General features: G+C 50.4%; 1 protein-coding gene across 6 annotated transcripts in view; it reads left to right on the top strand.

Moving 5' to 3' along the window:
• LOC134344616 (protein scribble homolog) overlaps positions 1 to 12,734 on the top strand; it is a 235,861-nt gene that overhangs the window by 118,960 nt on the left and 104,167 nt on the right. For all 6 annotated transcript variants that reach the window (XM_063044735.1, XM_063044733.1, XM_063044732.1 and 3 more), the window contains 5 exons: positions 791 to 957; positions 4,405 to 4,529; positions 8,270 to 8,422; positions 8,834 to 9,022; positions 10,725 to 11,015. In XM_063044735.1, the coding sequence (XP_062900805.1) occupies positions 791 to 957; positions 4,405 to 4,529; positions 8,270 to 8,422; positions 8,834 to 9,022; positions 10,725 to 11,015 (925 nt within the window). The remainder of the gene's footprint in view (positions 1 to 790; positions 958 to 4,404; positions 4,530 to 8,269; positions 8,423 to 8,833; positions 9,023 to 10,724; positions 11,016 to 12,734) is intronic.

The raw sequence follows: 12,734 nt of genomic DNA, 5'->3' as shown, positions 1-12,734 counted from the left end.
CCACAATATCTTCACCTATCTCTTTCAGAACCCTGGGGTGTACACCATCTGGTTCAGGTGACTTACCCACCTTCAGACCTTTCAACTTCTCAAGCACTTTCTCTTTAGTAAAAGCAACAGCAATCACTTCTGCAGCCTGACACGTTCACGTTTCTGGCACACTGCAAATGTCTTCCACAGTGAAGATTGGTGCAAAATATTTATTTCGTACATCTGGCACCCATCACGACTTCTGCATGGGACCAAATCTTGCAGACCAGCCAGCCATGCAGGCCCTTGTCAAAGGACTTGCTCACATCTAAAAGGACAATGTCTACTGTCCTGTCCCGCACAATTCCCTGCAGTAACTTCCCCACTGGTAATATCTGCCTCAGTAGTTCCAGTTCTCTGGTTTCCTCTTGCTATCCTTAAACACGAGAATGACTTGAGTCACTTTCCAGTCTTTGGGAATTTCAGTGACAATATCTTCAGAAGGGCCTCTCCACAAAATTCAGTGATGCACTCAGTCAAACTCTGGGGATGACCACTTGATTGTTTGGTATGGTGGCAAATACCTCCTCCCTGGTAAGCAGAGATGTTCTCAGAACACTGAATGTTCCCACTATCTCTTGGGCCACCATTGCCTCAATCAACAGGAGAGATATTTGTTAAAAGTCCCTGCCATCTCCTGCAGCTGAACACCTGCTGATCTCTTTGGAAACCAACTCCTCCCCTTTTACTCCTCATATAGCCCGAGATCAACTTTGGATTTTTTTGACTCCAATTTCCCCCCCTTGCTGTGCTTCCCCAGGTTGGTGAATCTTCCGTTTGCGCTGACGAACTTGAATCTGAAGGCGCTGTGGCTCGCAGAGAACCAATCTCAGCCGATGCTCAAATTCCAGACGGAGGACGATGAGAAGACAGGCGACAAGGTTCTCACCTGTTACCTGCTACCTCAGCAACCCTCCCCAAGCCTGGGTAAGTTAATGTCATGTGTACCCCCTACCTTCCCTCTCACCTTAGACCCCCCTCCCCTTCTCTAGTATTACACCCCTTCCCCTCTCACCTTAAACCGTCTGTAGTGTTACACCCTGCCCCCTCATCTTAAACCGTCTCTAATATTACACTCCTTCCCCTCTCACCTTGAACTGTCACTAGTGTTACACCCTGCCCCACTCACCTTAAACCGTCACTCGTGTTACACCCCTGCCCCTCTCACCTTAAACCGTCTCTAATATTAGACTCCTTCCCCTCTCACCTTGAACCGTCACTAGTGTTACACCCTGCCCCCCTCACCTTAAACCGTCACTTGTGTTACACCCCTGCCCCTCTCACCTTAAACCGTCTGTAATATTACACCCTGCCCCTCTCACCTTGAACTGTCACTAGCATTACACCCTGCCCCCCTCACCTTAAACCATCACTTGTGTTACACCCTGCCCCTCTCACCTTGAACCGTCACTAGTATTACACCCCTTCCCCTCTCACCTTAAACCGTCTGTAGTGTTACACCCTGCCCCTCTCACCTTAAACCGTCTCTAATATTACACTCCTTCCCCTCTCACCTTGAACCGTCTGTAGTGTTACACCCTGCCCCTCTCACCTTAAACCGTCTCTAATATTACACTCCTTCCCCTCTCACCTTGAACTGTCACTAGTGTTACACCCTGCCCCACTCACCTTAAACCGTCACTCGTGTTACACCCCTGCCCCTCTCACCTTAAACCGTCTCTAATATTAGACTCCTTCCCCTCTCACCTTGAACCGTCACTAGTGTTACACCCTGCCCCCCTCACCTTAAACCGTCACTTGTGTTACACCCCTGCCCCTCTCACCTTAAACCGTCTGTAATATTACACCCTGCCCCTCTCACCTTGAACTGTCACTAGCATTACACCCTGCCCCCCTCACCTTAAACCATCACTTGTGTTACACCCTGCCCCTCTCACCTTGAACCGTCACTAGTATTACACCCCTTCCCCTCTCACCTTAAACCGTCTGTAGTGTTACACCCTGCCCCTCTCACCTTAAACCGTCTCTAATATTACACTCCTTCCCCTCTCACCTTGAACCGTCTGTAGTGTTACACCCTGCCCCTCTCACCTTAAACCGTCTCTAATATTACACTCCTTCCCCTCTCACCTTGAACTGTCACTAGTGTTACACCCTGCCCCACTCACCTTAAACCGTCACTCGTGTTACACCCCTGCCCCTCTCACCTTAAACCGTCTGTAGTGTTACACCCTGCCCCCCTCACCTTGAACTGTCTCTTGTATTACACTCCTTCCCCTCTTACCTTAAACCGTCTGTAGTGTTACACCCTGCCCCTCTCACCTTAAACCGTCTCTAATATTACACTCCTTCCCCTCTCACCTTGAACCGTCACTAGTGTTACACCCTGCCCCCCCTCACCTTAAACCATCACTAGTGTTACACCCCTGCCCCTCTCACCTTAAACCGTCTATAGTGTTACACCCTGCCCCCCTCACCTTGAACTGTCTCTAGTATAACACTCCTTCCCCTCTCACCTTAAACTGTCTGTAGTGTTACACCCTGCCCCCCTCACCTTAAACCGTCTCTAGTATTACACTCCTTCCCCTCTCACCTTAAACCGTCTGTAGTGTTACACCCTGCCCCTCTCACCTTAAACCGTCTCTAATATTACACTCCTTCCCCTCTCACCTTGAACCGTCACTAGTGTTACACCCTGCCCCCCTCACCTTAAACCATCACTAGTGTTACACCCCTGCCCCTCTCACCTTAAACTGTCTGTAGTGTTACACCCTGCCCCCCTCACCTTGAACTGTCTCTAGTATTACACTCCTTCCCCTCTCACCTTAAACCATCTGTAGTGTTACACCCTGCCCCTCTCACCTTAAACCATCTCTAATATTAGACTCCTTCCCCTCTCACCTTGAACTGTCATTAGTGTTACACCCTGCCCCCCCTCACCTTAAACGGTCAGTTGTGTTACACCCCTGCCCCTCTCACCTTAAACCGTCTCTAATATTACACCCTGCCCCTCTCACCTTAAACCGTCTCTAGTATTACACTCCTTCCCCTCTCACCTTAAACCGTCTGTAGTGTTACACCCTGCCCCTTCACCTTAAACTGTCTGTAGTGTTACACCATTTCCCCTCTCACCTTAAACCGTCACTGGTGTTACACCTCCTTCCCCCTTACCTGAAACTGTTTCTAGTGTTACACCCTACCCATCTCACCTTAAAGTTTCCTTAGTGTTACATCCCTATCCCTCTCACCTTAAACCCACTGTCTCTAGTGTTACACTCCCTTCCCCTCTCACCTTAAACTGTCTCCAGTGTTACACTCCACTACCCTCTCACCTTAAATCATCTCTGGTGATACATCCCTACCCCTCTCACCTCAAGCTGTCTCTTGTGAAACTCCCACTACCCCTCTCACCTCAAACTGTCTCCAGTGTTACACCCCACTACCCCCTCACCTTAAATCATCTCTAGTGTTACATGTCCTACCCGCTCACCTTAAACCGGCCTTCTCTCGTGTTACAGCTCCAGCCCCTGTCACCTTTAAAACCAGCTGCTCTAGTGTTATACCCTCACCGTGCTCTCCTTCAACCCACTGCCTCTAATGTTACACTCTTCCTGCCACAAACAGTGTCTGCATTTTCTGCCTATCACAACGTGTCTCCCCTTACAACTCAAGGCCCTGATGTTACTAATCTCCCAACGTTTCAGTTATTTGTGTCATTTTTACTGTCATTCAGATATCCCAACAGTCATTCTTGTACCACTGTGGTCATTGCTGTAGTCCTCCAGTTGTTCTGATTGTTCGTCCCATTCCCATACCCCTCACAGTGCTCCACTTGTCCCCCTTGTGCCCATACTCCACTCCTTATTCCCATATCCCTCCTATCGTTCCTGTGCTGCCGTTTATTCCAGTACCCCTCCCATTGTACCCATACCCTTTCTGCTGTTCCTGTCTGCATCCCCACCATTGTTCCCATATCCCTCTCATCGTTCCCTTGTTGCTGTTCTTGTAATCCTCCTATCGTTTCATACTCCTCACATTATTTCAGTTCTTCCTGTCATTCCCATATCCCTCCTGTCGTTCCCATTCTTCCCGTGTCCCTCCCGTCATTCCCGTATCCCTCCTGTCGTTCCCATTCTTCCTGTTGTTCCTGTATCCACCCCATCATTCCCTTAACCCTTCTGTCATTTTGTTTTTTCTGTTATTCCTGTGGCCCTCCTGTTGTTGCTGTATCCCTGCTCTTGTTCCCATTCTGTCTGTAATTTCCGGTCTGTCCTAACTGTCCCAACCTGTCTGGTAGGCATTCCCGACCCTACCCCAGCTCGGTGGCATCACTGCCAGTCTCCCTGCGGGACTGTGGGATCTCCACTCAGCTGTCTCTCAGAGGCTGCCTGGCTCCTTTTCGTTCTATCACAGAGAACCTTTTGAGTGACAGCCTGGATGAGACGTGGCTGGAGCCGAACGTGAACCGTGTCAGTGTGATCCAGTTCCAGGAAGAGCCTGTGCGCGGCGAGGAGAACGATGAAGAAGCAGAGAGACGAGTGAGTTACCCTCCCTGTGCTTGGGTGTTGGAGTAACGTGGACCAGCCCTAAGTTAGTCTGGAAAGCAGTGGTCTTCCCAGGTGTGGGTTGCACTGAGCCTTGGTGCTGCCCTGAGTTACTTGGGGATACAGTGGTAGGCGTTGGATTGTGACCTGGCCCTGGTCCAACTTACTCGGGAAGAGAAATGGTGGGTCTGGTGAGAGGAGCTGCCAGCTAGCTATCCTTCTCCTAGGCTGGGGTGTGGGTGCAAGGAATCCCTCTCCGTCCAGGACTGATTTATTTAATCTCTCCATGCAAGGACTCTCTTCCATCAGCCCAGATGTGGATGGAGTGGAGGTACCTGTTGTGCAGGTGTGCTGCAGACGGGTGGAGGTGCCATTTAGGCAAAACAGATTGTTGATGGGGGTTGGTTGGGCCAGATGTATTGCAGAAGGGGTGGCAGTATCTGTTAGACCAGGTGTGTTCAAAGTTCAAAGCAAATTTTATTGTTAAAGTACATATATGTCACCATATACAAACTTGAGATTTATTTTCTTGTGGGCATACTCAACAAGTCTCTAGAATAATGACCATATCAAAATTAGTGAAAGACTTCCCAATTAGTTAACTCAAACAGAGTGCAGAAGACAGCAAACTGTGCAGATAGAGTCAGAGAAAAGTATAGCATGGAAACAGGTCCTTTGGCCCATCTAATCCATGCCAAAACCATTTAAATTGCTACTCCCATTGACCCGAACAAGGACCATAGCCCTCCACACCCCTATTATCTATGTACCTATCCAAACTTAGCTTAAAAGTTGAAATTAAGCTGTATGCACCACTTGTATGACGGCTCATTCCACACTCTCACACCCTCTGAGCGAAGAAGCGTCCCCTCATATTCCTCTTAAACTTTTCACTTTTCACACTTAAACCTTGGCCTCTGGTTGTAATTCCAGACAACCTCAGTAGAAAAAGCCCACTTGTATTTACCCCACATAATTTGGTATACTTCTATCAAATCTCCTCTGAATCTTCTACGTTCCAAGCAATAAAGTCCTAACCTATTCAATCTTTCTGCATAACTCAGTTTCTCTAGACCCAGCAACATCCTTCTAAATTTTCTCTGTACTCTTTCAACCTTGTTTATATCTTTCTTGTAGGTGCGTGACCAAAACTGCACATAATATTCCAAATGATGCCTCACCAATGTCTCATACAACTCCAACATAACATCCCATTTCCTGTGCTCAATACTTCATTTTATGAAGGCCAATGTGACAAAAGCTTTCTTTATGACTTATCTCCCTGTGATGCAACTTCCAACAAATTATAGATCTGTATTCCCAGATCTCTTCGTTCTACCGCATTCCTGAGTGGAGCCCAGCGGCACACCGCCTAATCACAGGCCTCCAGTGCTGAGCAGCTGAACCTTCGATCGGAGTTGCAGAGAAGTAGTCACTCCTAAGTTGCAGGAGGCGAGTAGCTGGGTGGCTGTCAGGAGAAGAAATGGAAAGGTGAATAGGCAGTTAGCAGAGAGTAGCCCAGTGGCCATTCCCCTCAATAATGAGTATACTGTTTTGGATACTGTTGTTGGAGATGACCTCCAAGGGGAATGCTGTGCCGAACGTGTACTTACTTTAGAAATTACCTAGGGTTACCCATAGCCCTCTATTTTTCTGAGCTCTTTGTACCATGGAATGATGAAGTAAAGAGCTGGGAAGTTGACTGGTGGAACAGATACAGGGCTGGAGAAGGGGGGAGTCTGATAGAAGAGGAAAGAAAGCCATGGAAGAAAGAAAAGGAGGGAGGAGCACTAGAGGGAGGCGATGGGTGGGCAAGGAGATAGGGAAAAGGGGATGGGGAATGGTGAAGGAGGGGTTCGGCATCACTGGAAGTTCGAGAAACCGATGTTCATGCCATCAGGTTGGAGGCTACCCAGATGGAATATAAGGTGTTGTTCCTGCAACTTTGAAACTAATAGCATTATGGTTCCTGGATGCAAAGTGTTCCCCTACATAAACTTCTGTCACCTGCCCTGTCTCAGTCTCTAATAGCAGATCAAGTATCAGACACACTCTCTTTGGAATTCAACTTACTGATGAAGGAAACTTTCCTGAGCACATTTGACAAACTCTATCCCATCTAGTCCTTTTACAGTATGGGAGTCCCAGTTAATATATGGAAGCTAAAATCACCTGCTGTAACCACCTTGCGTTTCTTGCAACAGTCTATGATCTCTCTCCAAATTTTCTTCCTCTGTCCCTCAGACTGTTGGTTGGTCTGTTATACAGCTGCATTAACATGGTCACGCCTTTCTTATTTCTCAGTTCCACCATAACGCCTCACTTGACAAGTTCTCGTGTCTGTCCTGACAAAGCACTGCCGTGACATTTTCCCTGACTAGTAATGCCACCCCTCCCTTTAATCCCTCCTTCAAATAATAGAATCCCGGAGAACTGAGCTGCCAGTCCTGTCGTTCCTGCAACCGTCTCTCAAATGGCTCCAATTTCAGTTGTTGGTCCATGCTCTGAGCTCATCCACCTTTTCTTGCATTGAATAGCAAAACAATAAATATCGAGAACATGAGGTGGAGAGTCCTTGAAATGGACTCCATGGGTTGTGGGAGTGTGCCAGTGTCGGGGCAAGTGAAGTTGAGTGTAGTTATCTCCTTTGGTTCAAGTGCCTGATGATTGAGGGAGAGTAACTGTTAGAAACATAGAAACTGTTCCTGAACCTGCTGGTGCGAGTCCTGAGGCTGCTGTATCTTCTTCCTGATGGCAGCATTCTTGTATTCATAGTAAATACCAAGAATCAAACAAAATAATACTGATAAACAAATAAGTAATAGAAATTGAGAAATGAGGTGAAGAGCCTTGAAAATAGGTTGTGCAAGGATATGTTGAATTGTGTCATTAAAACCTTTTCCCTACATTCTTTGATGTTAAGAACAATGAAACATCTTGCAACAATAAAGGATGAGATAGAACTGCAAGGAACTGAAATCATAAGATCATCAGGTGATGCTGGAGTTCATGATGGTTCATCCATGTTCTGACGGTTAAGGTGAATATAGAGGTATTGAGTTCATCTGCAGTGAAGCCCTGTTGTCTGCTGTGTCACTTGATTTAACTTTATAACAAGTGATAGTGTTTATAGTGTTGTTGATGGGGATACTGATTGGGACAGCTGTGCTGTTGATGGAGGATTGGTTGGGCTAGAAGTGTTGTAGATAGGGTAGAGGTATCTGTTGGGCCAGCTGTGTTGATTGAGATACCTGTTGGGCCAGATGTGCAGTTGATGAAGGTACCTGTTGGGCCAGATGTGCAGTTGGCGGAGGTACCTGTTGGGCCAGATGTGCAGTTGGCGGAGGTACCTGTTGGGCCAGATGTGCAGTTGGCAGAGGTATTGTTGGGCCAGTTGTGCAGTTGGCGGAGATACCTGTTGGGCCAGTTGTGCAGTTGACGGAGATACCTGTTGGGCCAGATGGGCAGTTGGCGGAGGTACCTGTTGGGCCAGATGTGCAGTTGGCGGGGGTACCTGTTGGGCCAGATGTGCAGTTGGCGGAGGTACCTGTTGGGCCAGATGTGCAGTTGGCGGAGGTACCTGTTGGGCCAGATGTGCAGTTGGCGGAGGTACCTGTTGGGCTGGATATATTGCTGATGGGGAATTAGTTGGGGTTGATGTTGTAGATGGGTTGGAGGTACCTGTTGGGCCAGGTGTGTCTCTAACCTGTCGCTGTTTTGTCTGTGCTCTGTAGGGTGGCTTACAGCGCAGGGCGACCCCACATCCCAGTGAGCTGAAGGTGATGAAACAGGCAATAGAAGAACGCAGAGGAGAGACACTCACCATGAAAGCACAGGAGGCCCCTGAGTCTCCGGAATCTCCAGAGCCCCCAGCACTGGGGTGTGAGGTGAGTGAGGATCAGGGTTTGTGGGTGGGGGGGGTGGGTCCAAGTGTGGGATGAGAATGGGGGCAGGTGGTGATGGGTGCGGAGCATGGAGGCTGGGGAGGGAAATGTGTGCAAGGGAGGGTGGTGAGGAGAGTGTTACTATGTTGAGAGATGGGGAGTGGTGGGTTGGTGAAATGAGGGGTGTGAGGAGATGTTGGAGGGTGTGGGTCTGGTCGGGTTACAGGACCCTGGAGCAGCTGCTGTGCCTGACTGTTTGTCTCACTGGGTGGACGGGATGGTACAGCTGACCTGCGGGTTGTCTGCCTGTTGGTCTTACTGGGTGGACGGGATGGTACAGTTGACCTGTGGGTTGTCTGCCTGTTAGTCTTACTGGTTCGACGGGATGGTACAGTTGACCTGTGCTGTGTACAGGAAGAACGGCTGAGTGCAGAGTCAGATCAGAGCCCGGACTGCCGCCTGTCAAACGGTGAGCTGTGCCCCACCACAGACAATCTAGAACCGCCCGTCACTTCGCTGCCAACAGAGCAGGCTTTAGAGGAGCGGACTAGTGACTCCGAGGATCACAATGAGGAGGAAGATGATGAAGACGGATACTTTGAGGTACAGAGCCCAAGTCGTCGTCCATGTCACCATGCGACGTAGACGTATAGTATCAAAACAGGGCAATCAATCCATCCTCCACACCAGCAGGATCCATGCTAATCCCGGCTCCCAGCACGTGCTATAACCTTCAATGTCTTGACCATTCTTGCGCTGACCTCCACATTTCCTAAATACTTCCAGTGCCTCAGTCTCTGCCACTCCCTCTGGCATGGTGGTCCAGGGGCTCACACCCTCCCTGCGTGGAGGAGGATCATTCTAGTCTGCTCAATACTCCCTTCTCTTAGTCCTTTCCATTGTTTCACATCTGACAAGGTGAAGTTCAGATTCCGATTTATATATCACAAGTATAAGGAAATATACAGTGCAATGCATTAATAACCAATGCACCCATGACATAGGGGAAGAATTTGGGCATTCAGCCCTTTGAGTCTGCTCTGCTATTCCATCATGGCTGATTTATTATCCCTCTCAACTGCATTCTCCTGCCTACTCCCTCTCCGCTCCCCCTCCCCCGTAACCTATGCTGCTGTAAGTAATTAAGAACCTAACACCTCTGCTTTAAATATACCCAGTGACTTGGCTATTATAGCCGCTTGTGGCAATGAGTTCCACAGTTTCACTACACTCTGGCTGAAGAATTTCCTCCTCATCTCTTTTCTAAATGGATGCCCCTGTATTCTGAGGCTATATTCTCTGGTCTTAGGCCCCCCCCGCTATTGGAAACATCCTCTCCACCTCCACTCTATCTTGACCTTTTAATATTTTATAGGTTTCAATGAGATTCCCCTTCATTCTTCTGAACTCCAGTGAGTACAGGCCCAGAGCCAGAGCTCACAAGTGTCACCACACATTCCAGCGCCAACGTGGCATGTTCACCATGCTCAACAGAACAGCACAGAATATAACAAACAACAAAACAGCAATGAAACAAGTCCCGTTCCTCCCTCCCCACCCACATATACGAGCAATCTTCTAACCACAGAACCAGCCATTTTCTGCCTCTGGCATTCATGATGCTGATACCCAGTGCGGGCCACTGACACAGGGTGGCTCATACCCAGTGAGGGCCACTGAAACTGGCTGGCTGATACCCAGTGAGGGCCACTGTCACTGGCTGGCTCGTACCCAGTGCGGGCCACTGTCACGGGCTGGCTGATACCCAGTGCGGGCCACTGTCACAGGGTGGCTCATACCCAGTGAGGGCCACTGAAACTGGCTGGCTGATACCCAGTGAGGGCCACTGAAACTGGCTGGCTGATACCCAGTGAGGGCCACTGTCACTGGCTGGCTCATACCCAGTACAGGCCACTGTCACTGGCTGGCTCGTACCCAGTGAGGGCCACTGTCACTGGCTGGCTCATACCCAGTACAGGCCACTGTCACTGGCCGGCTCGTACCCAGTGCGGGCCACTGTCACGGGCTGGCTGATACCCAGTGCGGGCCACTGTCACAGGCTGCCTCATACCCAGTGCGGGCTACGGTCATGTGTTGGTTTATACCCAGTGTGGGCCACTGTCACGGGTTGCCTCATACCTAGTGCGGAGCACCAGCCAGGAGAATTTACCCTTGCTTGGAACAATGGTGTACAGCCATGCAGGGTGCTGTGTCTGTATAGCTGCACGTCTGTGAATAGCTACATGTCTATGTGGATAACTGCATGCCTCCTTAAGGAATAATTGCTGCTATATCTGCCCCACAGCCGACAGTGCGATTCACAGATGATACAGTGATGAGGGGTGAAGGCGAGGAAGGAGTGGGCGAGGGCGATTCCTTCGTTGCCGAGAAGCAGCGTCTGATTCGTAAGGACACACCGCACTACAAGAAGCAGTTCAAGATTAACAAGCTGCCGAGGCCCGAGGCGGTGATGGCCATGCTGCAAGCCATGCCCAGCGCCGAGCTGCAGGAGGAGGGGGTTCAGGCGCCCGATTGTAGCCTCCCCACGGACCTGCCGGAGGTCAGAGCCGAAAGGATCTCTCAGCCCCCTGTGAAGGTAGGGTGCAAGCCATGACCTGGCCCTAGTGTGGACGTGGCACGGGAGGGTGTCGAGGGCAGGCAGCTGGTGTCTAGCGTTTTTCAGCATTGGAGTGTACCGAGAGTTGTTTGTACATTGAACCCTTTTACTGGGGTATGTCTCCCAGTCAGATCAAATGTGCCACCAAAAAGACAGAGGGACCTGAAGTGAGCAGCCAGTAATCAGGTTAATGATGACAATGCCATCTTGCTGTCTGGCAGGTCTGAGTGCAGGGAGTGTGAGAGATCTGTCTGTCTACACAATTCCAACTGTTACGTGCCGGACCAGTGGTCAGGGTGTTACCAGGTGCAGAGGGAGATGGAGCAGAGCAGGGCTGGATTCTGATCAGAGATTGTACCCCGCACCAGACCCTGAGATCCATGGAGAGCACCACTGTACACGGCAACCCTTCTGTGGTTGTCGACTGAGTTACACTCTACTGATTTCTCGCTCAGTAACTCTTGCATGGCTGTCATCCTCCTTGATGTCCCAGTATTCATTGCACAAACTAACACTGGATCAGCCTTGCAGCAGCTGCCTACAAAACGCTCGAGGAACTGCTTGTTCATTTCCATAGATTGTTCCTGACTAGCTGAGTTCCCCCAGCATTCTTCGTGTGTTGCTCTGGATGTCCAGTGTGTGCAGGATCTCCTGCATTCAGATGCTAGTGGTCTTCGTTCCGAGACCAGAGTGTGAATTAACCTAGTCCTCAGTCAGCTGCCATTGTTGGTGTCTACCTTACTGCCATTCTGTCTGCGTCCCCTCCTCGTTCACACGCCCTTCCTCCCTTTTCCCTGCTCTCTCCCCTCACTCACATTCCCTGTCTCTATTCAGCACTTTCACTGTAATGGAGAGCAAGTGGAATTTAATAAAGACGGATAGACCTCCAGGCCCCTCAAGGTGCCCCCTTCTTCTGCTCGTTTGTTCTTTCCACTCCCATCCTCTTCCTTCCCTCATTTCCCCTCACTCCCATACCTTCCTTCTCCCTTCTGTATTCTGCCTCTCTCTCTCTGTCCTGTTTAATCATTAAAACTATATCCATAAGTTTATCTCTCTTTCTATATCCACCTCTCTCCCCCTCCCCACCTCTCTCTCCCTCCCCAACTCTCTCTCTCCCTCCCCACCTCTCTCTCTCCCTCCCCACCTCTCTCTCCCCCTCCCCACCTCTCTCTCCCCCTCCCCACCTCTCTCCCCCACCCCACCCCTCTCTCCACCCCACCCCTCTCTCCCCCCACCCCTCTCTCCCCCTCCCCACCTCTCTCTCTCCTCCCCACCTCTCTCTCCCCTCCCCACCCCTCTCTCCACCCCACCTCTCTCTCCCCCTCCCCACCTCTCTCCCCCCTCCCCACCTCTCTCCCCCCTCCCCACCTCTTTCCCCCCTCCCCACCGCTCTCCCCCCCTCCCCACCTCTCTCCCCGTTCCCCCCTCTCCCCCTCCCCACCTCTCTCTCCCACTCCCCCCGCCTCTCTCACTCCCTCCCCACCTCTCTCTCACTCCCTCCCCACCCCTCTCTCCCCCTCCCCCGCCTCTCTCTCCCCCTCCCCACCTCTCTTCGTCCCCTTCCCCACCCATTGCCCCCATCTCTTTCCCTGCCATAATTTCTCTGTCATCATTTCTTTTCACCTCTCCTCCCAGTCTCCTCAATTGCTCTCTGGTGCAGTCTCAGATTCGTTCATTGACTGAACACTGCTCTTACAC

Source organism: Mobula hypostoma, chromosome 3, assembly GCF_963921235.1.
Source record: "Mobula hypostoma chromosome 3, sMobHyp1.1, whole genome shotgun sequence".
NCBI classification, from domain to species: Eukaryota; Metazoa; Chordata; class Chondrichthyes; order Myliobatiformes; family Myliobatidae; genus Mobula; species Mobula hypostoma.
This window is presented reverse-complemented; position numbering and strand designations above follow the sequence as displayed.